General features: G+C 46.4%; 1 protein-coding gene across 2 annotated transcripts in view; it reads right to left on the bottom strand.

Moving 5' to 3' along the window:
* usp40 (ubiquitin specific peptidase 40) overlaps positions 1–27,041 on the bottom strand; it is a 194,934-nt gene that overhangs the window by 13,410 nt on the left and 154,483 nt on the right. For both annotated transcript variants that reach the window (XM_038787466.1, XM_038787473.1), the window contains exons 23-28: positions 26,703–26,767; positions 23,672–23,746; positions 22,472–22,595; positions 11,471–11,565; positions 1,456–1,574; positions 397–462 (exon numbers count right to left, since the gene is read on the bottom strand). In XM_038787466.1, coding sequence (XP_038643394.1) covers positions 397–462; positions 1,456–1,574; positions 11,471–11,565; positions 22,472–22,595; positions 23,672–23,746; positions 26,703–26,767 — 544 coding nt within the window. The remainder of the gene's footprint in view (positions 1–396; positions 463–1,455; positions 1,575–11,470; positions 11,566–22,471; positions 22,596–23,671; positions 23,747–26,702; positions 26,768–27,041) is intronic.

Raw genomic sequence — 27,041 nt, 5'->3', positions numbered from 1 at the left:
AGATTTTTGGAAAGGACTCCATTATAACGCCGTTGTTTCATTGCTGGATAAATTAAAGCAGGCTTTGAAGACCATTTGGCCACAATTTAAAAATAAATTGATTAAACTTCATATGTGACCAGCTATTCTGCTTTCACCTGCTTTTATTTATATTCAGGAGCATAGTAACCTGTTAAATAAAGTGAATTTTAAACCATTAGAAAGAAAAAGAAGCACTGGTCTTTTTGTCGGTGTGCAGACGGTGTCCTGCTCTTGGAAGGATGAGATGGTCTTTTGTTCACCATATCAAAGAATGTGGTGGAAAATACTGCATGTCTACAGCGACACTCCAGATCTATCAGCAATGAAACATGTCACTGCAAGCAGTAGGATGAAACAATACAATGTGATACTTACGCTAAACTTTCTTCTGCCTGCAGTGGTTGAATTCCAATCTCTGCATGAGGCCCCAGCTTGAATTTGCTGCAGAGACAAAAAGAATAAAACTCAGGGTGGAAGCTATGCATGCTTCTCAATTTAATAATTCTCAATTTATGCATTTATCCAGTGCATATGTACAATCAATGGAGCAGAATGTAGAATATCAGCAGGGCCACAAGAAAAAACATCAAAAACCTAAAAAGATAGGGGGATTTATAGCACAGTGGCCATTCGGCCCGCTGTGTCCATGGTGGCCAAGAAAGAGTTGTTCAGTCTAATCCCACATTCCTGCTATTGGTCCAGAGCCCAAAGGTTGCAGAACCTCAAATACACTTCCAAGTGTTTTTTTAAAAGACAATTTGGGGGGGGGGGGGGGGGGGGTTGCTTTGCCTGTCAATCAAGTAGTGAATTCCACATTCCCACCATACTCTAGGTAAAACATTTTTTCTCAACTCTCTTCTAACCCTTCCATCAATTACTTTGAATCTCTGCCCCCCGACTATTGACCTCTCTGTGCTAATGGAAATTGGAGGAATATCTCTCAGCTCTTCTAATCATCCAGGCTTAGACATATATGCAGTTTCTTAATTACTGCTTGGTAATACCTTTGAAATCCCTACTCAAAACTACCATTGGAGCACCATTATCACAAAGACCGCAACAATTCAATTCGACTTCTCAGGCAGCTGGAGATGGCCAATAAATGCTGTCACATTCAGAGAATGAATAATAACATACACAGACACCCGGTTATTAGAAATTAAAGATGCGAGTTGGGGGGAATCTTCTGGCATAAAACAAATTCAAATAATGACACAGGGAGAGTGATTAGTATGAGAGAATAATCATCTACAAAACAGTCTCTCTATCCACTTTCGTCTGAAGTGTGCAAGTACAAAAGGAGCCAGCTCATTCAGGTTGTTGTACAATGCAAGCCAGATAGACTACGTGCTGATGATGCCTTTCCAGAAGATTGAATGAGTTTAGTGTAATTGCTGGAGGTATTTGTCCGAGTGTCCGCCAGCTGGTATTTACCTGAGCTGTTGCTGCTGGTTCCGTAGGATCTTGACAGGACATTTATTCTCCACCAACCAGACTCTAACAAATTCCATTGAAGGGACAGAGAGATCCTGCAGCACAGGCAAAGTCAAAACCTACAAAAAGGAAAACATCAAGCTTAAAAGGAAACATAACTGAACACCTTAAAGAGCTGGCAACTTAAATCACCCCCTTCTCGCACAAAGAGTGGCGCACTGACGTATGTGTACAGCACACATAATCAGCACCATGATTCACCACAAATACATACACATTCTTCTTGTTTCATTTATATGCAAGTCAGCACCTTTCTGTAGTTTTTTCTTTTTCTTAATATTCTCAATATTCGTACTTGTTTTTGCTAAATGTACTCCTTTTGTAAGGATTATTCTGATGGGGAATAGTATATTTATTCCAGTGACAGTTTCAGTATTCCTACGTGAGCTGCTGCAGTGAAACAGCAGTAGTGATTGGTTTTCATGTAAGCTTTGGACCTTAAGAAACAACCTCTATCTCGTTCCTCCATAATTGTGAGATTCTAGCACCCACAATCCAGAACAGCAGCAGTTCCCAGCAAAAGAAAAAGTGAGAGTGCAGTCCAGAAGTATTTTGACTTATAAATGTTCGCCAGCACAGAGGGATTTGACTAGGACTGTGGGAGTTAAGGCTGGGAGGTGTTTATTCGCTTTGAAATTTTGAAATATTAAAAAATTTATCAGGCTAAGAGATGCCAGTGATGCAGAAACTGAGCAAAGTAGTGCAAAACAATAGAGAACTTTTGCTTTCCAATACCGGATCAATGAAACAGGAAGTTGAAAAGAACAACATGAAATTTCCAAGACCAGGTAAACTCCAATGGCAGACAGAGGAAAAAGTAACAGTGAAAAGAGGTGATTCCATTCTTAGATATTCCACAGGGAAAATACGAGGATATGGCTGGGAGAGTTCCCAAGTGCTGCCTCCCCAGTGCGAGAGTGAGGCATCTTAGCTCGGGTGAATGATCTGTCAACAAGGTGTAGGGATAAACTTACTGTTGGGTGAAAATGATAGTTGTCACAGTCCCCATTACTGAAACTAGCTTCATATTCCACATTTTTAAACTAAATTTAAGTTCCACCAGTGCCGTGGTGGAATTGGACCACATTACTCCAGAGCATTAGGCTGGACCTCTGGATTTAGTCCAGTGACATTACAACAACTTGGCAATCTTCCTCAAAACATCTTCAAAACGAACATAATGTGTTCATAAAGTTATCAGGGCAGTAAAGTTTCAGGGTGGCATGCGGCGCAGTGGATAGCACTGGGACTGCGGCGCTGAGGACCTGGATTCAAATCCCGGCTCTGGGTCACTGTCCGTGTGGAGTTTGCACATTCTCCCCATGTCTGTGTGGGTTTCACCCACAACCCAGAGTTGTGCAGGTTAGGTGGATTAGCCACGCTAAATTGCCCCTTACTTGGAAAAAAAATAATTGGATACTCTAAATTTATTTTGTAGCCACCTGGGTTGGCCACTTCCCGACTTTAAAATGGAGATCCGCTAAGAATGCAGGGAGAAATAGCCAAACGCAGGAAAATAAGCAGGTGCAAAATCTCCTGTATATTAGAACTTGCAGAAACCCAGACAGCACTGAAACTAACAACCATCTACATATTGATGAGCGATCCCCGGGAACAATTGGAAACACTTAAGATAATCGAGGCCAAGCCAGACTCCTCGGCGCCAGCGGGAGCCAAGACAAAGGAAGGCCAACGGACACTTAGGAACCGCCCAGCGATCAGGGAACAGCCCCAGTATTGGCTCTCAGCGAGGAGAGACCAGCCTAACAGCTTCTTGGCAGGGTCTCTCACCAGCTCGAAACAACTCTTGACCGTGACCTGCCGAGCAGCTGCACCAACCAAGTAAGTGTCCAGTCAACGCACGCTACGAGATAGGCGCTCCTAACCATTAGTCCATACCAGCTGGAAGCCTGCAGACTCAGGATCGAACGAGAGGCCAATTGTTCCCCTGACCTAGTGGGTCAGTATTGGCCTGTTAGTGTTAGAAATAGTCTAGTGAGTAGTATTTTATGCATGAGTAGCGATTAAGTGTGTATATAATAAATGTGTTTTGATTTGAACCTTACTAACTGGTGTATTGAGTTATTGATCAGCACTTGAACTTGAACCTCGTGGTGGTATCATAAAGATACCTGGCAACTATAGAGCAAGGTGATTAAACAGAGCAAATTAAGTGTAAAGCACACATAGCAACATTTAGCAACAATTTTTAAAAAAGGACAGTAAAGTTTCTCAAGGCTCATTAAGATAAAATTAGTGAGTTTTAAAAATGGAATGCAAGGAAGATAGAGGCACAAAATTCACACCACTAAATCGGAACTTTTCTGAAACTGGAATAAATCACCTATATGCAATTCTAAGCAAGGTGTCTATGTACATTCTAGTCTAAGTTAGAAAAACGCAGGTGATAAATGTAAATTGATAACTTTCTCCTGAGTATGTTTGCAGCCCTGCCTATGGTCCTTTTAAGAAACCATACTGCTAGTCCAGCCACAACATTGGGACCATGCAAGGAAGATTAGCAAAGAGCTCCAGTCACACATCCCACTCCTCCAGTCTTTTCATAAGATCACCTGAAAGCACAACGTTGAATTGTGTGAGATGCCATCTGGAATACTGATGTATTTGTGCGCAAACATTTTACATGTGAATTTTTTACATGTGAAGAAGTGCCCAGCAAATCTGCACTCAAGGTAGCGCCTGGAAGAATGTGGGTTTTGAGAGGGATCAGGCATTGCGAGAGTTAGATAACCTACACATTTTTCTTTAGTTCTGAATAAAAATATCCCCTTGGCTTTCTGATAGGTCTGCTGATTGCATATTCTTGATTGTGTCACGAGTGGCCATGTTATTGCAAAGAACACACTTATTACTGCTAGAACATAGAGGGAAGAGATCGAAAACTATCATGGTTTTAAATTCATAACTATGTCTATAGGTACGCTTCATCTTTTGCAAGTCACTGAAACATAATCAACTACAAATCCCTTTTACTAATTTTCAGCAATATGCTTTTGCTAGTCCGGAGTTGTGTAGAGTGCTCCCTCCACAGAATAATTGGCAGATTACTCACTTGGCTTCAGAAATTCACTCACTAAATAAATAAATGGTCTGTAGCTTAATATTGAGACTGCCAGTTTACAGTTTTCGTTAATTTAAAGTATTTTATTAATTTAGTTTTAGTTCCTCCTCATTAGAATCAAGCAAAATTATGTTAAAAACTAAATTTTAATTAGTTAAATCTCGCAGGAAATGCTTATGTGAAGGCTAAAAGACAGTTAACGGAGGCCCAAAGCAAGTGCCTAGATTCAGAGCTTGTCAGACCAATTACTGGGTAGAATTGGGTACATAAGATGCATCACTGGATGGATTTTCTTACAGTTCTGATTTTTGGAGTATATTCGAGAAGGTCACTCTCAATGTAGAAGGGGCGGGAGTTATTGAGCTGGACAGGTATAGACATGAAATAGGTCATGCCTTCTACCAAAGGATAATAATGAATAATATAATTCTCATTTGTTCTTTATAAATTTCTGGAAGAATACTGCAGGACATTAAGTCTCACTTATACGCAGATAACATAATCACTGGTAGCAACGTGGAGTCAACTTTGAACCACTGAACAGTCTGCATTTCAAATTGTTACAGGTCCTGTTGTAGAAGTCTGGATAGGTTTTTGTGCATCTCATACATAGTAAAAACTGCAGCAACTCTGCACCAGGGGTAGGCAACTTTCAAGTTTAAGATGGTGGGTGAGCTGCTGATAAAGCAGATATTTGTGCTGATTGCCAGCTGAAGATGATCATGCTCGAGATGTGTTTGGAGAAACAACATTCTGATCACATCTCTGCAGGATGGAAGATGGTGTATTTGATCCGTTACCTTCTTACTTGGTGCATGGAAACACCAGCACCTCCAGTCACCCACATTCCTACTTGGTTATATATTGCTGGTCTTTCATCGTTGGGGCGAAGGGGATAAAAGGGTATGGGGGAAAACGGAATTAGGCTACTGAGCTGGATGATCAGCCATGATCATAATGAATGTCAGAGCAACCTGGGAGGGAGTATCCCTTTCTTCTCGTACGTGCACTCTAGAATTGATTTTTCATGGTGAGTTGGGCGATGCTGATGAGGTGGTAAGGGCGGAATATGTGGGAATTGTGATTTCCGACCACGCACCGCATTGGCTGGATGTGAGGCTGAGTTCAGGGCAGGGGGTAGAGGCCGGGGTGGAGGTTGGATTCTGGATGGATTGCTAACAGACAAGGTGTTTGTGAGAAGGTGCGAGTGGCGATTAGAAAGTATGTAGAGCTCAATCAGAATGGGGATGCGGCGGCGGCCACGTTCTGGAAAGCTTTGAAGGTGGTCGTCCGAGGTGAGATTATTTTGTTTCAGGCGCATAGGCACTGGAGGATGAGGAAGGAGCACCAGTGGCTGTGAGACGAGATAGTCGAGGTGGATAAGAGACATTCGGTGGACCCCACGAAGGAGGAGGTTGCAAGGGCAGTTTAACAGGTTTACAATGGGCAAGGTTCTGGGACAGCTGCGGAGGGCGAGGGGTGTGTAATACGAGTATGGAGAGAAAGCGAGATGTATGTTGGCCCACCAATTTCAGCATCAGGCAGCGTCTGGGGATATTTTGGAATAAAGGGCAGAGAAGAGGGAGATGGTGTCGGAGCTACAAAAAATAAATGAGGTGTTTAGGGGGTTGTACAGGGCCGGGTCGGGGGGGGGGGGGTGGTTTCTGGATGGTTAGAGTTCACAGAGCTGGAGGAGAGGAAGAGTCAGGCATTGGAGATGCCGAGGGATGTGGTGGATAGTATCAGGGGAATGCAGTTGGGGAAGGCCCTGGGGCCAGACGGATTGCTGGCGTAGTTTTATCAGAAGTCTGCCAGAGGTCCAGCATTTGTTGGACAGCACGGTAGTACAGTGGGTAGCACAGTTATTTCACAGCTCCAGGGTGCCAGGTTTGATTCCTGGCTTGGATCATTGTCTGTGCAGAGTCTGCACGTTCTCCGCGTGTCCGTGTGGGTTTCCTCTGGGTGCTCCGGTTTGCTCCCACAGTCCAAAGGCGTGCAGGTTAGGTGGATTGGCCATGATAAATTGCCCTTAATGTCCAAAAAGGTGAGGTGGGGCTGCTGGGTTACGGGGTCGGGGTTGAGGTGTGGGCTTAAGTAGGGTGCTCTTTCCAAGGGCAGGTGCAGACTCAATGGGCCGAATGGCCTCCTTCTGCACTGTAAATGCTATGATTTTGCGACAGGTTTGACCCCCCCCACCTGTTGGGGATATTTAGTAAGGCGGTGGAGAGGGGTGAGTTGCTAGCAACGTTGTCTCGGGTGTTGATTTCGCTGATCCTGAAGAAGGGGAATCAGGTCCATGTCATTGTTGACCACGGATGTGAAAGTACTGGCGAAGGTGTTGGTGCGTAGGTTGGAGGGGTGTTTGCCAGAGGTGGTCTCCGAAGACCAAAGAGGTTTTGTGATGGGTAGGCAGCTCTACAGTAACACTGGGAGGCTGTTGAATGTAGTTTCTGGGCAGGCACCAGAGGTTATTGTATCCATGTGGAAAAGACCTTGACCGGGTAGAGTGGAGGTACTTGTTCAAAATTCTGCATAGGTTTGGGTTTGGGTCAATGTTTGTGACGTGGGTGCGTCTTTTGTATGCGTCTCTGGTGGCAAACGTCGTATGAATGAGATATGTTCAGGTTATTTTGGGCTGCACAGGGGAATGAGGCAGGCGTGTCCGCTGTAGCCGTTATTATTTGCGCTGGGAATTGAGCCATAGGTGATGGGGGTCAGCGAGTGGTGAGGGATTGAGGGGGGTTAGGGAGCATCGGGTGTCATTATACGCAGACGACCTGCAGTTGATTGTGTCGGGCCTGCTGGAGAACATGGGCAGAATTATGGGCCTGTTAGAGAGGGGGCCTTCACCGGGTACAAGCAGAACGTAGGGAAGAGAGAGATGTTCCCGGCGAATGCGGCAGGGCAGAGGGGGAGAGGATTTGGGGGTACTATCGTTTAAGGTGGCAAGATAGCAGTTTAGGTATTTGGGGATTCAGGTGCTGCACGAGTGGTCCACGATGCACAGGTAGAACTTGACAGTGTTAGAGGAGGAGGTTAAGGGGGATTTCAAGAGATGGGATGCTTTGCGCTTGACATTGGCAGGAAGGGTGCAGGTGGTAAAGATGAATGTGCTGCCAAGGTGCCGGCTTGTCTTTCAGACCCTCCCTATTTTTCTCCTCAAGACGTTCTTCCAGAGAGCGGGGGCACTGATTTTGGAGTTCATATGGGTGGGGAGGGTACAGAAGGCTCTGCTACAGAGGCAGAGACAGAAAGGGGAGTTGGCGCTCCCAAACCTGATGTATTACTACTAGGCTGCGAATGTGGAGAAGGTGAGGTGTTGGTGGGCGGGGCGGGGGCGTGGATTAGGTTGGAGGAGGGGTCCTGCAGGGATTCTGGTGATGGCCCTGTTGCAGTTAGCCCCGGGGAAGTATACAGGAAATCCAGTGGTGCATTCGACTATCAGGATTTGGAACCAGTTGAGGAGGCATTTTAAGTGGACACGGTGATGGTGCTGATGCCAGTGTGTGGGAACCACAGGTTTAAGCCGGGAGGGTTGGCGGGGCTGGAGCGGGTTCGGGATATATTCTCAGAGGGGAAGTTGTGGGGATGGAGGAGCTGCGGGAGAGGTTTGAGCTGCCGATGGTTGGCAAGTTTTGTACATGGAATTAAATGCAGTGAAAGGAGAGGCAGGTGTTTCCCCAGTTACCGGTATACACATTGTTGGAACAATTGCTGCTCCCTGATGCTTGGAGGAGGGCAGGATTAGGGACATATGTGGGTTGTTGAGGGAGCAGGGCTAGGTACAGGTGGTGGGGAGGAGGAGCTGAGGAGAGAAACAAGGTCGGGACTCTGGTGTGAGGCGATGTGGTGGGTGAACTCAACCTCCCCCTGTACATGTTCAGGGTGGTGCACAGGATGCACATGTCTTGGGCGAGGATAAGTGGGTTCTTCCATGGGGTGACCGATGGCTGTGAGAATTGTAGGCGGGGGCCGACGAATCATGCTCACATAGGGGCTGGTTTAGCTCACAAGGCTAAATCGCTGGCTTTTAAAGCAGACCAAGCAGATCAGCAGCACGGTTCAATTCCCGTACCAGCCTCCCCGGACAGGCGCCGGAATATGGCGACTAGGGGCTTTTCACAGTAACTTAATTGAAGCCTACTCGTGACAATAAGTGATTTTCATTTCATTTCATTTCATGTTCTGGGGTTGCGGGAAGCTGGAGAACTTTTGGGAGGCGGTGTTTGGTACCTTATCCAGGATAGTGGGGCTGGGGTCAAGCCACACTCTATGGTGGTGATCATTGGGGATTCAGAGGAGCTGGAGCTGCTGGAGTCTGATGTAGTGTCCGTCACCTCTCTGATCGCCTAGTGAAGGATCCTGTTGAATTGGAGGTCGGTAGTTGAATTGTTGAATTGGGCAGTGTGGTAGGAAAGTGGTTAGCACAGTTGCTTCACAGCTCCAGGTTCGATTCCCGGCTTGGGTCACTGTATGTGCAGAGTCTGCACATTCTCCCCATGTCTGTGTGGATTCCTCCGTGTGCTCCAGTTTCCTCCCACAGGCCAAAAGATGTGCAGATTAGGTGGATTGGCCATGATAATTTACCCTTAGTCCAAAAAGGTTAGGTGGGATTACTGGGTCACGGGGATAGGGTGGAGGCATGGGCTTAAGTAGGGTGCTCTTTCCAAGGGCAGCCGCAGACTCGATGGGCCGAATGGCCTCCTTCTACACTATAAAATTTATGATCTATTCTATGATCTATGGTAGCTACCGGAGGTGGACGCCTGGCTGACGGACTTGTACAAATTTCTCCAGCTGGAGAAGATCAAGTTTGAGTTGATTTCAGGAGCACAGACAGCCGACAGAACTGGGAAAGATCTTGAGTGTGAAAGTACAAGTTTTCCGAAAGGTCAGTAACCTTCATAGAATCATAGAATTTACAGTGCAGAAGGAGGCCATTCGGCCCATTGAGTCTGCACCGGCTCTTTGGAAAGAGCACCCTAACCACGCCTACACCTCCACCCTATCCCCATAACCCAGTAACCCCACCCAACACTAAGGGCACTTTTAGACACAAAGGGCAATTTATCATGGCCAATCCAGCTAACACAGCACATCTTTGGACCGTGGGAGGAAACAGGAGCACCCGGAGGAAACCCACGCAGACACGGGGAGAACGTGCAAACTCCGCACACACATAGGGGCAGCAGGGTAGCATGGTGGTTAGCATAAATGCTTCACAGCTCCAGGGTCCCAGGTTCCATTCCCGGCTGGGTCACTGTCTGTGTGGAGTCTGCACGTCCTCCCCCTGTGTGCGTGGGTTTCCTCCGGGTGCTCCGGTTTCCTCCCACAGTCCAAAGATGTGCTGTGTTAGGTGGATTGGCCATGTTAAATTGCCCGTAGTGTCCTAATAAAGTAAGGTTAAGGGGGGGGGGGGGGTTGTTGGGTTACGGGTATAGGGTGGATACGTGGGTTTGAGTAGGGTGATCATGGCTCGGCACAACATTGAGGGCTGAAGGGCCTGTTCTGTGCTGTACTGTTCTATTCTTCAGTGACCCAAGCCGGGAATCGAAGCTGGGGCCCTGGAGCTGTGAAGCAATTGTGCTAACCACTGTGCTAACGTGCTGTCCTGCAAACTGTGTGTGTCACGGGCTGAGATGAGCTGAAGAATTGAAGCTTAAAATGGGAACATTTGTGGTAAAACCGCCAAAGTCTTGTGCAAGAATCTGGCCAAATTCCTGGATCAGAGCTTATTGTTCTCATGGGGAGGTGAATGCTCCATCTGGTGGTGGAAAGGCAGAAGTACACCGACCTGAGCATCCTGTGTACAGCACCATCTGGTGGCCGGTGACAAGAACTGCACTGATCTGAACACCCGGACCTCGCTCCATCTGGTGGTCAAAGGGCAGAATCGCAATGACCTGGAATTCTTAGGTGAAACACCATCTGCTGGTCAAAGGACGGAATTGCGCCAACCTGAACCTCTCGAGTAAATCCATTTCCCAGAAGCTGCAATCACAGTCGTGAAGAGTCATCTCAGACCTACTCCTTTAATCCCCGTTTTATTTTATTCCTCGCCGATCCTTACCACGTGTCAGACTTGTGTGTGTCTGGGAAGAGGCTGGGACGCGTTTCTGGCAAGGAGGTGGGATGGGTATCTAGGGATTAGGCAGTCTGGTAGTCTATTATCCTGTTATTTCCTTATATGCTCATCTTTTCTTCTTTTTATTAATAAACAGTTTGTCAATGTTTTACTTATAAACCTGGTGTCTGTAATCATCCGAGCAGTCGAGGGTTAAAGATCTTCAGAAAATGCGAATTATTGGTTAATTCACTTATGTTGGGACTCCGGGGTCTGTGGAATTGACCGGGCACTCGCCAAGGGTATCTTAACAATAGCAAGAACATCCTTCCTCAGATAAGCACTTCGAAACTACACACAATACTCCAGGTGTGGACTCACCAATGCCCTATATAATTGCAGTAAAACATTTATATTCCTATACTCAAATCCTCCCGCTATGAAGGCAGACATACCATGGCCTCCTCCTGCTCCTATTTTCTATGCTTCTATGTTGTGGGTCAAAATATTGGAACATCACACTTAGCAGCAGTGTGTAAGCATCTTCATCACACATATTCCTGTGATTCAAGACTGCAGCTCACCACCACCTTCTCATGGGTAACCAGGGTTGGGCAATACATTTTGGTTACACCAATGCTGCCCATAGTCCAATTGTCCAGGATTATATTAAATATATACAAATCTCTGCTGACTAAATGGAGGATCTGTTGAGGAGCATGCAGAACTCTACACATTGATCAGAATACAAGGCTTTTCAAATAGTGTGCAGGAGAATCAAAGGGAAATAAATGAGTGAGTTAACCTACCTGAGTTTTCAAATCTTCCAGACTAGCTTCCCCAGATATTTCAATATTGCCCATGTATGCGAGCTCAGTGCCCAAATACTGTTGTAATGAAAAATCTGCAATACAAAACCCATGGATATATCAGAATTGCCCAAACATAATTTTGTATAGGTAACTCATGGTATCAAATAGTCAAACATAAGAAATTACATCATACAAGGCACAAAACACAATGATTTATCTAGTCATAGTAGTGACATACATTAATAGCATATCGAGTTGTTAAACAATTAAGTGAAAAAAAGACATGCTGTTAAAGCTTTTCGTTTTATACTCATCAGGACAGACGCAGGAATACCAAATTTCAAAGGGAGCAACAATTTACAGCAGAAGAGCAAAGGGTGCTGAGCGATTGGGAAGAACTCTGATTTGTCGAGACATTGCCATGGAAAATGTATCTGGCAACAGTTATCCGCTAAGCTTTTGTTCAATTGGAAAACGTGCAATGCCTGGATAATCATTGTTTGCAGAGGGCAAATTTGTTCACATAGTAAATTATTGAAATCTGGAATACATGCCTGAGAATGTGGATTGTGAATTGAATCTGACAGATTCAAACAAAGCATTCAAAAGGGAATTAAACTGTTATCTGAAAAGGAGGAACATGCAAGGTTACAGGGAAGAGGAGGAAGAATCCCATTAAGTGAAGTGCTCATTTGGAGAGCCAATGCAGACATAATGGGTCGAATGGCCTGCCTTCTGCAATGTAACAATTCCATGATTCAGCAAATAGCCAGGCATATGAACATATGTTGTTTCTGGCAAGCCAAATTTCTAGCCAGACTGAAAATCTTAAATTGGTTAGTAATTCTTTGCACATTCAGGATTGCTCAGTAATCATAGAATTCCTACAGTGCAGGAGGCCATTTGGTCCATCAAGTCTGCACTGACCCTTCGAAAGACCACCCTACTTAGGCCTCATCCCCGCCCTATTCCCGCAACCCCACGCTAAAGGTATAATTTAGCATGGCCACTCCACCTAACCTGCATATCTTTGGATTGTGGGAGGAAACCGGAGCACCCGGAAGAAACCCACTCAGATACGGGGAGAATGTGCAAAGACCACACGGACAGTCACCCAAGGTCAAAATCGAACTCAGGTCGCTGGCTCTGAGAGGCGGCTTTGCTAACCACTGCGCCACCGTGCTGCCCAATAAGTGCGGTCCAATCACACAATTACATCTAATATTGGACACAGTGTTCTGAGTTTTGCAAGCATGGTCTGATTGAGTACAGTCAATACTCTCTGCCTGTTGTGAACAGCCAAAGGCACATGCTCGGATGTATGGCCTACAGACCTAGCTTCATGCTGGCAACAAATTCATATACCACTTTATGCATTTGTGTGGCAGGCAAAGCATCTTTTTACTATATCATTCCACGATTGGATGGTACTTGCCAAACAATCCAGTGTGTGCTATGAATTACACCATTTATTTTATAAATGTTTTTATTCTCCATTTTCACATTTTCCTTCAAAATTTACACCCCATCCACAAACAATGGGCGAAATTCTCCGACCCCAGCCTGGGGCCGGATGGGCCGAAGTCTCGCCGCTGGGAAGCCTCTCCCGCCGCCGAGGTTTAAACCACCTCTGGAACGGCGGGATCAGTGGCGCGAGCAGGCCCCCGGGGTCCTGGGGCCCCCGGGGTCCTGGGGGCCCCGGGTGCCCCCACGGTGGCCTGGCGGCCCCGGGTGCCCCCACGGTGGCCTGGCCCGCGATCGGGGCCCCCCGCTCAGACTCCGGGCCAGTGCCCTGGCTGCACTATTTTCCTCCACGGCCGCCACGGCCTCCGCCATGGTGGAAGCGGAAGAGAACCCCACATGCGCGGACCGGCAAAAGCCTTTCGGCCAGCCCTGCTGCCGGGGGCACCGGTTTTTTGCGCCGGTCTTCTGGTGGCAACCGCTCCGGCGCGGGGCTGGCCCCCAAAGGTGGGGAGAATTCCCCACCTTTGGGGAGGCGCGACCCCTGAGTGGTTGGTGCCGCTCCCCTACTCCGGGACCCTCCGTCACGCCGGGTAGGGGAGAATGCCGCCCAATAAATGGTAACAAATACAAAATCAATCCCCTAATCAACGATCCCATCCTCCCACCACCCCAAACAACTGCCCACCTGTCAATATATGCATCCAATAAAACAAACCCTCCCACGGTGGAAACAAAAAACAAAGGAGAAAAGAAAAAAGGAGTCTGGGACCACCCATGGTCACCATAGAGTCCACTCCTCTCCCCCCCCCACTCCAAACACTCAACGCCGTCCAACCTCTGAAATAGTGCCGTACATGATACCCAAGAGTTGTAAACCCCCCCCCCCCCCCCCCCCCCCCCCCCCCAACTCCTCCCGCCCACTGCCTCTTGTAAAACTCCTTCCCGCAACCTTGGTTCCTTCCCCCAAACTTTCCACCCCGGCTAGACCACTTGGACTCTGTTCTGCCAGGCTCCGATGGCCGCAGCCCCTCCCCCCACCTCACTCCTGTTCACTGGCCGGCTTAAACCGGCCAGCGTGGAGGCCCCCACCCGGGCCCTTTCCCGGCCCTAGGAAAGCCCAGAAATCCCCTTTTAGCACAAAAACCCCGCGTATCCACCAACACCCCAAAGAGCCCTCACTTCGAGTGAAAGTCCCATCACTTCCCTTGTCCAAATATATACAACATTGGCTCCTTTAGCCCATACTCCCGCACGCAGTGAAACAAAAAAAGAAGAAAATACAGTCATGAGGTTACATCGGCACATGGCCATTTCTCAATTTCTCAGTTCTGCCACAGTCCTTCTGCCTTCGCAAACTCCTCCGCTGCTTCCACCGACCAGGAACCAATTTAAGATTATCAGTCGAGCTCACAATGTGGCTTACTTCTGCTTGTTAGAAGTAACATATATTCATGTGCAAGGTCCCATCCTCTGAAAACAGAAATAATATGTCCAGGCATTTCACCTTTTTCAGTTAAACAAACGCATGTGGGACACCTGTTCCCTGCTGTGTTTCCCTTGCCAATGCAAGAGTCCACTTGCCACCCAATTAGAACCCTTTTCTCTTGCAGTATAAATTGTGCCCATTAATTAAATTTGGTATTCTTAGAAACATAGAAAATCGATGCAGGAGTAGGCCATTTGGCTTTTCAAGCCTGCACTACCATTCAATATGATCACGGCTGATCATGCAAATTAAGTACCCCACTCTCGCTTTCTCTCCATACCCCTTGATCCCTTTAGACGCAAGGGCCACGTTCAGCTCCCTCTTGAATATATCCAATGAACTGGCCCCAACACATTTCTGTGGTAGAGAATTTCCCAAGTCCACAACTCTCTGAGAGAAGTTCTTCCTCATCCCAGGGCTGAATGATTTACCATTTATTTTTCGGCTGTGACACCCTTGTTCTAGATGCCCCCAACATCGGGAACATTCTTCCCCCATCGAGCCTGTCCAGTCCCATCAGGATTTTATATGTTTCTATGAGATTCCCTCTCATTCTTCTAAACTCCAGTGAGTACAAGCCCAGTCTTTCTTCATATGTCAGTCTTGCCATCCCGGGAATTAGTCTGGGGAACCTTCGCTGGACACCCTCAATAGTAAAAATGTCCTTCCTCAAACTAGGAGACCAAAACTGCACACAATACTCTAGGTGTGGCCTCACCAAGGCCCTGTATAACTACAGCAAGACATCTCTACTCCTATACTCAAAACCTCTCGCTAGAAGGCCAGCATGCCATTAGCTTTCCTCACCGTCTGCTGTACCTGCATGCCAACCTTCAGCGACTGTTCCACCATGACACTCAGGTCTCTTTGCACTTCCCCTTTTCCTAAATTGTCGCCATTCAGATAATAATCTGCCTTCCTGTTTGTGCTACCAAAGTGGATAACCTCACATTTACTCGCATTATATTGCATTTGCCAGGTATTTGCCCACCTAGCCAGCCTATCCAAGTCCCCCGCAGCCTCTTTGCGTCTTCCTCACAGCACCCACTGCCACTCAGCTTAGTGTCATCTGAAAATTTGGAGATATTGCATATAATTTCTTTGTTCAAATCATTAATGTATATTGTGAACAGCTGGGGTCCCAGCACTGAATCCTGCGATACCCAACTAGTCACTGCCTGCCACTCTGAAAAGGACCCGTTTATTCCCACTCTCTGCTTCCTGTCTGTCAACCAGTTCTCTATCCACGTCAATACATTACCCCCAATACCATGAGCTTTAATTTTGCTCACAAATCTCTTGTGTGGGACCTTGTCAAAAGCATCTGTCCTGATGAGTACAAGAGGAAAAACGATGGCATGTATCGTTTTTGCAGCATTACTCCAGTTCTGCTCTATCAAGCGCCCATTAAGCAAGTCTTCAGTTGGTAAGTTTTTATCAGCCTGCCCTTTGGTGGTGAGAAATTAGATGTCACGTGCCCATCAAACAGCTCTTTTTAGCTGTGTTTTTTTTAATTCACACATGGCTGGAACCAGATTAGCAACTTGATAATATAAGTATTACATTAAATCAAATCCCGATGAGAATAGCTGCCAGAGAAAGCTGCCTCTTCCATTTGATTGAGTAGGGAGGGAGGAGAAGCTTTTGGTACTTTTTGAAAGGGTTTAAAAGAGGGTAAAGACAGTTGTAAATTTCAGCCCCCTTTGTTGGGGAGAGGCTAGAGTGAAGTCAGGAACTGGCCCACTAGGAATGCCAACCAGCTTAGAATTTCTAGTGATTTTCTGAGAGATGAATGAGGGGAGGAATTATGAAGTTGGCATATTTATTATACTTAAGACATATATGCAAGGACATGCAGCAAAACAGAATGAGGAATAAACTGAAAGGAATGGCAGATAGATCTATGATAACAAAAGTAGGCTATCTGTTCTCAAGTAGAGAGATATAATTATCCTAGGCAATTACAACAAGCTTATAATTTACAGAGGATATTTAGAGGGGATTTGAGGAAAACATTTTCTCCAAGAGAGTTGAGAGAATCTGGAACTCATTGGCTGAAAAGATGGTAGAGGTCGAAGCATTCAAATGAGCACTTGAAACGCCATAGCATACAAGACTGCGGTCCAAGTTTGGGAAATGGGTTTAGAATGGCTGGCACAGACACAATGGGCTGAAGGGTCATATTCTGTGCTGCAAAACTCTATGACTATCAGCTAGTCACTGAGGGACATTGGCAGTGAGGGACATTGGTCATGGACAAATCCATATTGTTAGGAAAACAAAGGTAGTTTTAAGGGATTTATATTTGTATTTGTAAACATTAGAAATAAGGTATACTTTCAGGTGGGTTTAATTTAATGTTTCTGTGCCTGAAAGGGTGAAACCTATGGTTAGATTCATGCTGCCTCATGGCGCCGAGAACCCATGTTGGATACCAGCCCCAGGTCACTGTCCGTGTGGAGTTTGCCCGTAGTCCCAGTGTCTGTGTGGGTCTCACCCCCACAACCCAAAGATGTGCAGGGGAGGTGGATTGGCCACACTAAATTGCCCCTTAATAGGAAACATTATTTTAAAATTAAAACAAAGACAAAGATGTTTGCATGTGCAGGGGTTGGTTTAATTCCAACTGTGACTCTATTGTGTTTAGAGAGAGCTACGGCGTAAAAAGTAAATAGGGCAGCAGAAGTATGTGGCCATTGCGGTTGAAGACAGGACACCGGGTGGGAGCGAACATCTCTGCCAGAAGAAAGACTGTACAAGATGGGAGCTGCAAAAAGGCAGGCTCCCTAAAGAACCAGTTACTGTCCAGATAACCAGAGAATTGAGACAGAAAGAATGTCTTAAGATGACTGAAGTAAGAGAACAGAGACTTGAAGTTAAGAGAATAGAGACTAAGGAATTGTTCAGAAAAATTCAAGGAAGGGTAAAAGTGATCTGTATTAATGAGACAATAACCAGATTTAAGGTGGGAAAACAGACTCAGAGTTAAATCAAACTTTTGATGACATTTTACTCGGGTCTGGGAATCAAGAGTTAAAGCAATTGTGAACAATTTGTACAGCAGTCAAGGTAAAGACATCCTTCTATTTTAATATTTTTATGCAAAATTTTTCAACAAAAATATAAATATACAGAATATAAGAACACAGCGGCCAAATAAACAACCACAGCTCTCCTCTGGGCTATCAAGGAGGCAAAAGGCCAATACATCAGCCTCTGCCTGCCCCCCGGACTCCTTCCAACAGAACAATATCGCCACCCCCCCCCCCCCCCCCCCCTCCCCCCGGGACTCGGGGCCACCCTCACACCCAGAACCTGGGACATAGCATCCAAAAATCCCTGCCAGAATCTCGTGGCTTGGACACGCCCAGAACATATGGACGTGATTCACGGACTCCCCCACCCACAGCCCACACCTAACTTTCACCCCCTCAAAAAACTTGTTCATCTTCACCATCGTCATGTGGGCCCTATGCACCACTTTAAACTGGATGAGGCTTAATCTTGCACACAACAATGGTGCATTCTCCCTCCACAAGGCCTCTGTCAATGCCCCAGCCCCCACCTTGTCTCCCAGCTCCTCCTTCCATTTGTACTTAACATCCTCCACTAGGGCACTTTCCATTAATTCCTTGTAAATATCCAACACCTTCCGCTCCCCTATTTCGTCCTCGGTCAGGAGCTTATCTTGCAGCACCGGAGGAGGCAGCCACCACCCCAGGAACCTCGTATCCAGTCTCACCGGCACGAGCCTTTGGTTATCGCTAATCGACACCCACAACAACATGCCCTCTAACCCCAAGTGCTGCCTATACTGCCCCCACACCTTCAAGGCCAACGCCACCATTGGGCTAACGGAATACCTAGCCGGCGAGAATGGAAAAGGCACCAACAAAGCACTCAAATACGTTCCCCTACATGATACAACCTCCACTCATCCCCAAACTCACCTCTACTCTACAGCCCATTTCCTCAGCATTGTAATGTTTGCTGCCCCAATAATAATTTATCAAAATCGGCAACCCCCCCCTCCAAAAAAGCGCACCACAGCTGCGCGGCATTCCCCACCCAAACAAATCCCAAGATCAACTCACTGACTTTCCCGAGAAACGACTTGGGGACAAAGATAGGGAGATTCCAAAACACGAACAGAAACCTTGGCAGCACCATCATTTTCACTGCACCCGCCCAGCCAGCGACAGCGGCAAAACGTCCCACCTCTACCAATCGGGCCAAGTTCAATCTATGCAACTGGGCCTCCTTTCCTGCCTCTGGCATTGATCGGGGACACCTCAACAGGGCAGCACGATAGCATAGTGGTTAGCACTGTGGCTTCACAGTGCCAGGGTCCTAGGTTCGATTCCCTGCTGGGTCACTGTCTGTGCTGAGCCTGCACGTTCTCCCTGTGTCTGCATGGGTTTCCTCCGGGTGCTCCGGTTTCCTCCCACAGTCCAAAGATGCGCATAGAACAGCACAGCACAGAACAGGCCCTTCGGCCCTCGATGTTGTGCCGAGCAATGATCACCCTACCCAAACCCACGTATCCACCTTATACCCGTAACCGAACAATGCCCCCCTTAACCTTACTTTTTAGGACACTACGGGCAATTTAGCATGGCCAATCCACCTAACCAGCACATCTTTGGACTGTGGGAGGAAACCGGAGCACCCGGAGGAAACCCACGCACACACGGGGAGGACGTGCAGACTCCGCACAGACAGTGACCCAGCCGGGAATCGAACCTGGGACCCTGGAGCTGTGAAGCATTTATGCTAACCACCATGCTACCGTGCTGCCCGAAATTAGGTGGATTGGCCATGCAAAATTGCCCTTAGTGTCCAAAAATGTTAGAAGGGATTATTGGGTTCGGGGGATAGGGTGGAAGTGAGGGCTTAAGTGGGTCGGTGCAGACATGATGGGCCGAATGGCCTCCTTCTGCACTGTATGTTCTATTTTCTACCTCACGCTTTCCCATGTTCAATTTATATCCATAAAACCGACTAAATTCCCCATAAATCTCCATAATCCCCCCAATGCTGCCCAATGGGCCAGAAATATATAAAACAGGTCATCCACGTACAACAAAACCCTATGCTCAGCACCCCCCCCCAATCCATCTCCAATCCCTCGAAGCCCAAAGCGCCATTTCCAAGGCGAAAAGTAACAGGGAGAGCGGGCACTCCTGTCTCGTCCCACGGTGTAGCCCAAAGTACCCCAGACTCACTTGGTTCATCCGCACACTCACCAGAGGCGCCTTATTCAGCAGACAGATCCAATCCATAAACCTCTGTCCGAACCCGAACTGCCCCAGCACCGGCTCGGCTACAATGTTCCCCAACTCAAATGCGACCCTCTTATTGATCAACACCTACTCCCCTCATCTTCACATCCAGCCCCGAATGGAACACCTGCACCACCCATCCTCTCCTCAGCCTCGTCTGATCCCCCAACTTCAGGTGCATCTCCTGTAAGAAAACAATATCCGCCTTCAGACGCCTCAGCTGCGTGAACACGCATGCCCATTTAACCGGCCCATTCAACACTCGCACATTCCATGTGACCAGCCTGGTCGGTGGGGGTCCCCGTCCTCATCCCGCTCCTGCTGATTAGTCATATCCATTATTGGGCCAGCCCTGGCCTGCGTCATGACCCCTCCAGGCCTGCCCTTAGATGGCCATCTCTCCCTTCCCAACTGCGCCACACCAACCACACCCATGTTAGCAACCTTTACCCCACCCCAATGAACCAACCCCATCTCCTCCCCCACCCCTTCCTCCTGACGACCTCCCCATCTCACTTCCGTTAACTAGCCCACCCAGCTAACATGATAGCCCCACCCAAGGCCTCTAACCTCCTCACCCCCCCTCCAGTCCACCCCTCCCCCCATCTACCCAGCCAAAAAGAAGAACAAAAGGCGCACTCACCATCACCGCCCCTCCATCAAAATGTCCTCACACTCCTTCCAGTCCAGGGTCCATCGCCTCCTCTGGCGAATCAAAATAAAACTCCTGCTTCTGGTAAGTCACCTACAAGCGGGCAGGGTACAAAACTCCAAACTTCACCCCCTCTTGAAGAGGGTAGCCTTTACCTGGTTGAACCTGGCTCTCCTCTTCACCAGCTCCTATCTGGTCTTGGTAGTCCCATAGCTCACTCCCTTCCCAGGTGCACCTCCAAGTCTGCCGTGCTCATTTCAAAATCTTTTCTTTGCCCAAAAAATGTTGCAGCCGCACCACCAGTGCCCTCGGTGGTGCCCTGACATGTGGCCTCTCCCCAGCGCCCTGAGTGCCCGATCCATCTCAAGGGGCCGGTCAAAGGCCCCTTCCCCATCAACTGCTGCGGCATCCTCATCACATACTTGGCGGCCTCCACTCCCTCAATGCCCTCAGGCATTCCAACTATCTTCAAATTTTGCTGGCTGGAGCGATTCTCCAGGTCCTTCAATTTCTCTAAATATCCACAACCATCCCCAACTCGACCTCCACTGAAGCCATCCACTCCTCATGTTCCACCACCGCGCCAGGCCCTGTGCCTCCAGATCCTGCCCCACTTTCTCAATCGCTGCTCTGAGCAGCTCCACCACCTTAGCCAGATGTTTTGAAGCCTCCTTCCTCTGCTACTGGAGTTTCTTATTCAAAAATTCCAGCAGCTGCTCCGTCGACCACTGGGCGGCAGCGTTGCCCCCTTTCTCTCCGCCATCTTAACCTATGGCGTACCACGGAGACTGTCCTGCTCCAGCTGCTCTCTCTTTCTCGTGGCACCTCTCATCTTCTGATCATAACCGATCTCACCAGAGGAGTATTACCTTCCCTGTGCACTGGCACACCTTTTATCCTCAAAAGGTCCCCTAAAGGATGGGGAAGCGCCAACAAAATTCCCCTTGAGCGGGAGCCACCAAATATGAGACCACCCACCATGGCCGCCACCAGAACTCCCCAAGATAAAGAAATCCTAAAGGGAGTAATGTAAAACCCGGATTCGCTGTGGAATAGAAATGTTGTTTAAAAGAGCCATTTGGAAAATCTGCACTGGATTTCGGAATGTCAGCCACTGATGGAAAGCATTATCGTGAAAGGAAATTTTTGCCCGTTTTTGGGGAGTGGAGCTTGGAAACTCTCATGTGACAATCATCTGGAGGAATTCCGAGGAGAAATCCACAGGCACGAACTTGCGTTCACAGCAGTGTGTGAATTTGACCACAGCCAATCTGTGTGCTTAAAAGGGACTTGGTGTTAAAGAGGCCATTGTAGTTTAAGATATATTTAATCAGTGTTAATCTTAAAATTGGTGTGTGATTGTTACATTAAATAATACTAATAATAATCTTTATTATTGTCACAAGTAGGCTTACATTAACACTGCAATGAAGTTAATGTGAAAAGCCCCTAGTCGCCACATTCCAGCACCTGTTCAGGTACAAAGAAGGAGAATTCAGAATGTCCAATTTGGCTAGCAAGCACGTTTTTCAGGACTTGTGGGAGGAAATCGGAGCACCCGGAGGAAACCCACACAGACACTGGGAGAACGTGCAGACTCCGCACAGACAGTGACCCAAGCCGGGAATCAAACCTGGGACCCTTGGCCTGTGAAGAAACAGTGCTAGCCACTGTGCTACCCGAAGGGGGAGTAAAAGAGTATTGTACCATAAATCCAATTTTTTCATATTTAATAAGTGTTATTTTCTTGTTAATCAGCAGTCCTATGACTCTGTTCCTTTATGTTTTATTTAAAAAAGTGAAAGTACAGTCATTTGAGCCTGGTCCCATCCGAGGATCTTCCTGTCCAGTTGTAACACCAACTGGGATCATAACAATATCCCAAAACATTTCACACACCCAGCTGAAGCAGCTCCAACACAAAGAAGATTTTCATTTTGCATATGTAGATTCAAGGAAATTAATCAATAATGATTTTTATAGCTGTCTGCCCTCAATTATTCTGTAGATTTCCATAAATTTTAGTCACACCGACACTATGCCAGAATCACATTACATCCTGACCTGCAAACTATCACAGAGCACCAACAGTTTACATAACTTTATTGACCTACCTCTAGACTCAATATTTAAAGCACAGAGCCTATCTGAAACGTTTTCTTGCTCCTCATGAAAGCATCCTCTGTTTTCTGGGTTCGGTGCAGGCTGGTAGAGCCAGACAGGTAAAATCAGGAATCCCTGTGAGAGATACACCAAGAAACTGAAAAAGCACAAAAGAGACTTTTATTTTTAATCTGGCACTGGCAGTGAGAGCAGCCGACTGCCCCTGTAGGCCAAGTCATGGAAAAGGAAACTGCTGTTTCACTCATCATATGGGCCTTTTTTGAATAGCGGGCACGATGCAGGAAGTATCAAAATTATGGTTCTTGGATTTCCCCCTTATAGCATAGAAGATTAAGCCGAAATTTAATAGAGGTGTTTATAATAATGAAAAGCCCCGACAGAAAGACTGTTTCCACTAAAGGGAAGCCAGTAATCAGAGGACACAGATTTGGGATAATTTAAAAAGGAATCGGAGATGGACGAGGAGATCTGGAATGAACTGTCTGAAAGGATGATGGAAACAGATTCAATAGCAATTTTTAAAAAGGGAATTGAATATAGTCTTGAGAAAGAAACAAATTGACAGGGCTGTGGGGAATGAGCAGAATGGAAACAATAGAATGGCTCTTTCACAGGGATGCGGATTGCGATTTGATGGGCCAAAAGGCCTACTCCTAATAATAATCTTTATTATAACACTGCAATTAAGTTACTGTGAAAATCCCCAAGTCGCCATACTCCGGCGCCTGTTCAGGTACACTGAGGGAGAATTCAGAATGTCCAATTCACCTAACAAGCACATCTTTTGGAACTTGTGGAAGGAAACCGGAGTGCCCCACAAGTCCCAAAAGACATGCTTGTTAGGTGAATTGGACATTCTGAAGTATACAGTGTCAGAACAAATCAGCAGAGCATGAAAAAGTTAGATCTCCACGGAGTTTGGACAGAAAAGGTAGCTTTCTATTGTAATGTAAAAGCACCTACAAAAAATCACTGAGTTAGATAAAGAGACAGGGAAAGTGTGACGTAGGGAGACACAACAACAGGATCGGCAGGGATTCAAAAATCATTGAAATAATTAGGCTTTTTAGTGATATCGAATTTAAAAATTGTGAGGAAATTCAAGGTTTGGTGACCACTTCTTCATAGAAGTCTTGTGTATAATTTGTGGAGGGTTCTTCCAATTTAATTAATTCGGGTGAGGATTTTACCTTTGGTGGAAGTCTTCCCTCCATGATGATCAGTGTTTCTCCATTGACTATCTTCATGTCTGCCAATGTGGCTTCCTACAAATGCCAAGATAGAAAACAGTAATGTACAACTTTAAACCTCCCTTTTCTGCTATTTCTCCCAATTCCTACCCCTGAAAGCATTAACTCTTGTTTAGGGGTGAGCTAAATGGGCACTGGTTACCATCTCGCCATTTTGGATGTGATCCTAGAAAATGATTAAACTGCTTAACTGCAGGGGTATCAAAATCGAGGTTGAATCTGTCACCCTCACGTATACTTTACAGAAGTTTCAATCATGAAATAAAAGAACTCGAGGACTGCACCCTTACTGCTATCTCAACTGACATCAATCAATTCAACAAAGAAACTTGGAATTTGAGGCTTACACTGCCCTGGCCTCCGCCTGTGCCACATGACTATATTTACCTTACACATGGTAAAGGAGCTGGCCATTCAGCCCCTCATGCCTGTACAACCATTCAGTTAGACTCTGGCTAATCTGTTTCATGGCTCCATCAACCTGCCTTGGTACCATATCCTTCGTTATTCAGGACTAACGGAAAAATAAATCAATCTCAATTCTGGTCCTCAGCCTCAATAGCTTTTGTTTTGGGAGGGCGCGTAAATGAAGGTAGATAGGTGGGATGAAAATGTTTCAGATTTCCACCATCCTGAGTCATTTACAGGTTAACATACAGATTTCCTTGATAACCGCTATCAATGTGAACCCCCTCCCACCAACATTGATGGAAGAACAATAATAAGAATCTTTTTGTTCTTTCATTCAATGATCTGTATGTCGCTGGCAAGGCAAACATTTATTACCCATCCCTAATTGCCCTCAAGAAAGTGGTACTGAGCCATCTTCTTGAACCACAGCAGTCCATTGTTTTTTTATTTGTTCATGCGACATGAGCATTGCAGGCTGTGCCAGCATTTATTGCCCATCCCTAATTGCCCTTGAGGGGGACAGTTAGGAGTCAAACACGTTGCTGTGGACATGCAGATCAGGTAAGGATGGCAGATTTCCTTCCCGAAAGGACATTAGTAAACCAAATGGATTTTTATAGCAAATCGGCAATGGTTTCATGATCCTGATTAGACAGATTTTTATTGAATTCAAATTTGAAGGAGGAATGAAAAATAGTGGGGGAACTATCACAATGCTGTTAAGTGCGGCATCTAGGATTTTGACCCAGTGACAGTAAAGGAATGGTGATAGAGTTCAAAGTCAGGAGGTGGAATCTTGTGCCATCCTCTGTGGTGAGTTTGGTGAAGGGGTGGGGGAAAGTAATCAGGCAAGAAGATTGTGGGTGGGAAGGCTTGCGGACAGTCTTTCCACCCCGTTGCCAGTTGAGGCCCTTAAGGGGGCAACGGATACCTGCTTAAGGGCCATGTCTTGGTGCTGCTATTAACCCAAACGCTGGCCGAGGACTTGTCATGTGGGGAGAACAACAAACAAACCCTTGCAGGCTCGCGGGGTGGGGGGTGTCCCCCTTTTTCAAAGGCACTCAAGAGCCTGAATGAGGGACTTGGCATGGAGAAGAGGGAAGGGCTAGCATGAAAATGGGGGAGAGTCCCGCTGAGAGTCACCCCCTGCTTCGACTGCTGATGCACCTCCCCCCATACCCCTACCCTGCGATATCTCTCCCACCACCATTCACATCTGGCCTGGGATCCAATGACAATCCTGGGCTTCGGATTGATGTTGTACCAGTTTGTAGTCACTGCCTCCCCAGTGGTACTGCTGCTCAATAAAGCTGTAGCCTCCGATTGACTAGCAGCTCTAGATGGCTGGGGTTTATGCCCCTAGGTCCTGATTCTGCGAGGAGGCCTGCCGCTGGTCTGTCAAATACTTGAGTGGAATGAGATGCAGTGGGCCTTCCCTAAAAAAGGTGATGAGGGCTCTGGCCTACTCTCTATCAGATGGGCGAGCCCTTTGCCTCTACAAGATTCCGGCTAGGAAATGGAAGGGAATCTTGCAAGTGGTGGTGTTCCCATATCCATCTAAGTATCAAAGATCGTGGCTTTGGGAGATGCTGAGTTTCTGAATTGCATCTTGTGGGTGGCACACACTGCAGCCATGGTACACCTGTGTTCACAATACTTCTGATGACATTGGACTTCTGGCTGAATGAAAAGGCCAGTCTTATGCTTGAGGTTCATGTGATTTTCTCCTCTTCCCACCATTCCCAAATAACTGACGAGCTTTGAACAGCTTAAAGACGAAAGAGGATGAATTTTTAATGTATAGAATGTACTGCCCCCTTCTAACAAACATGTTTGTTTTTAAAAAGGAACGACTCTATGAACTAATTATATATGTTGCATAAATCATCCATAAAGTGACAGGATATGTTGAGGTTCTATATCCTAAAATCATTCTTGTCTAATCATTATGGGAAATCATATTAAAATTCTTTGTGTCAAACAAAAATATCAATGATGAACACCAGTCCATGCTGGAGTATGTGTGGGAACCCTGCACAAAACATCTACAGTTCTGAAACTAACCAGTAGAGGGTACACAAGAATAACCTAAGGAGGAGTCCATGAGTTTCCATTTGAGGAAGCAACCAATTCTGTCTCATAACTTTTCCAGAGCATGTAAGTATGAGGGATGGGACCCATAGATGTAAACTCAGGTCCCAGAAGATGATTCTGTTTGATGACGCCCAGAGGTCTGGTGGTGGCCAGATATCTGATATAAAATATGTCTTTGCAGTTACATGAGGTTAAATTATAATTCATGATTCGGCAGGCATTCAAAAGATATCTAATGATTTAATTTAATCTGAAACCTAACAAATTACTGCGCATTTAAATAATACATATGTGAGACCTTAACTGTACTGTTTGATTTCATTACAATTGCCAAGTGGGGTGAAGGCAGCACTGTTATCAACACTATCACCAGTATCACAATGGTATTACAAGGCAAATGAGTAACTGCTGGTTATTGTAATATTGTACCTTTGTGGTAGAGCTCATTTCCACCTCATCAACTTACTTCATCTTTCAAAACCTCCCCAGCATCATAGCACCAGTCAGTTTTTCTTAAGTGCCAATACCCTCCTGCAGATAAATAGCAACAATAGTTTAACAGATCACACAGAGGCAGCCATGTAAACTTTTAATAGCACCGACAACTCTCCCAGAGGCAGTAAGCTTTCACTAGAAAGCTAGATGTGCGTTTGCTGATATCACTTTAAAAATAATGCTTTCATTCGAGATAACTAATTCAATAAAGGATTCAGCAAAATTAATGTAAGAGCATCAACTCACGCAGAGAATCGGCAAGAAGACAGAAAACCTTTGGATGTCTTCCAAATTTAACGATCAGAGAAAG

This window comes from Scyliorhinus canicula, chromosome 2 (genome assembly GCF_902713615.1).
Source record: "Scyliorhinus canicula chromosome 2, sScyCan1.1, whole genome shotgun sequence".
NCBI lineage: Eukaryota > Metazoa > Chordata > Chondrichthyes > Carcharhiniformes > Scyliorhinidae > Scyliorhinus > Scyliorhinus canicula.
Note: the sequence above shows the minus strand (reverse complement) of the source record. Positions and strands in the feature narration are given on the sequence as shown.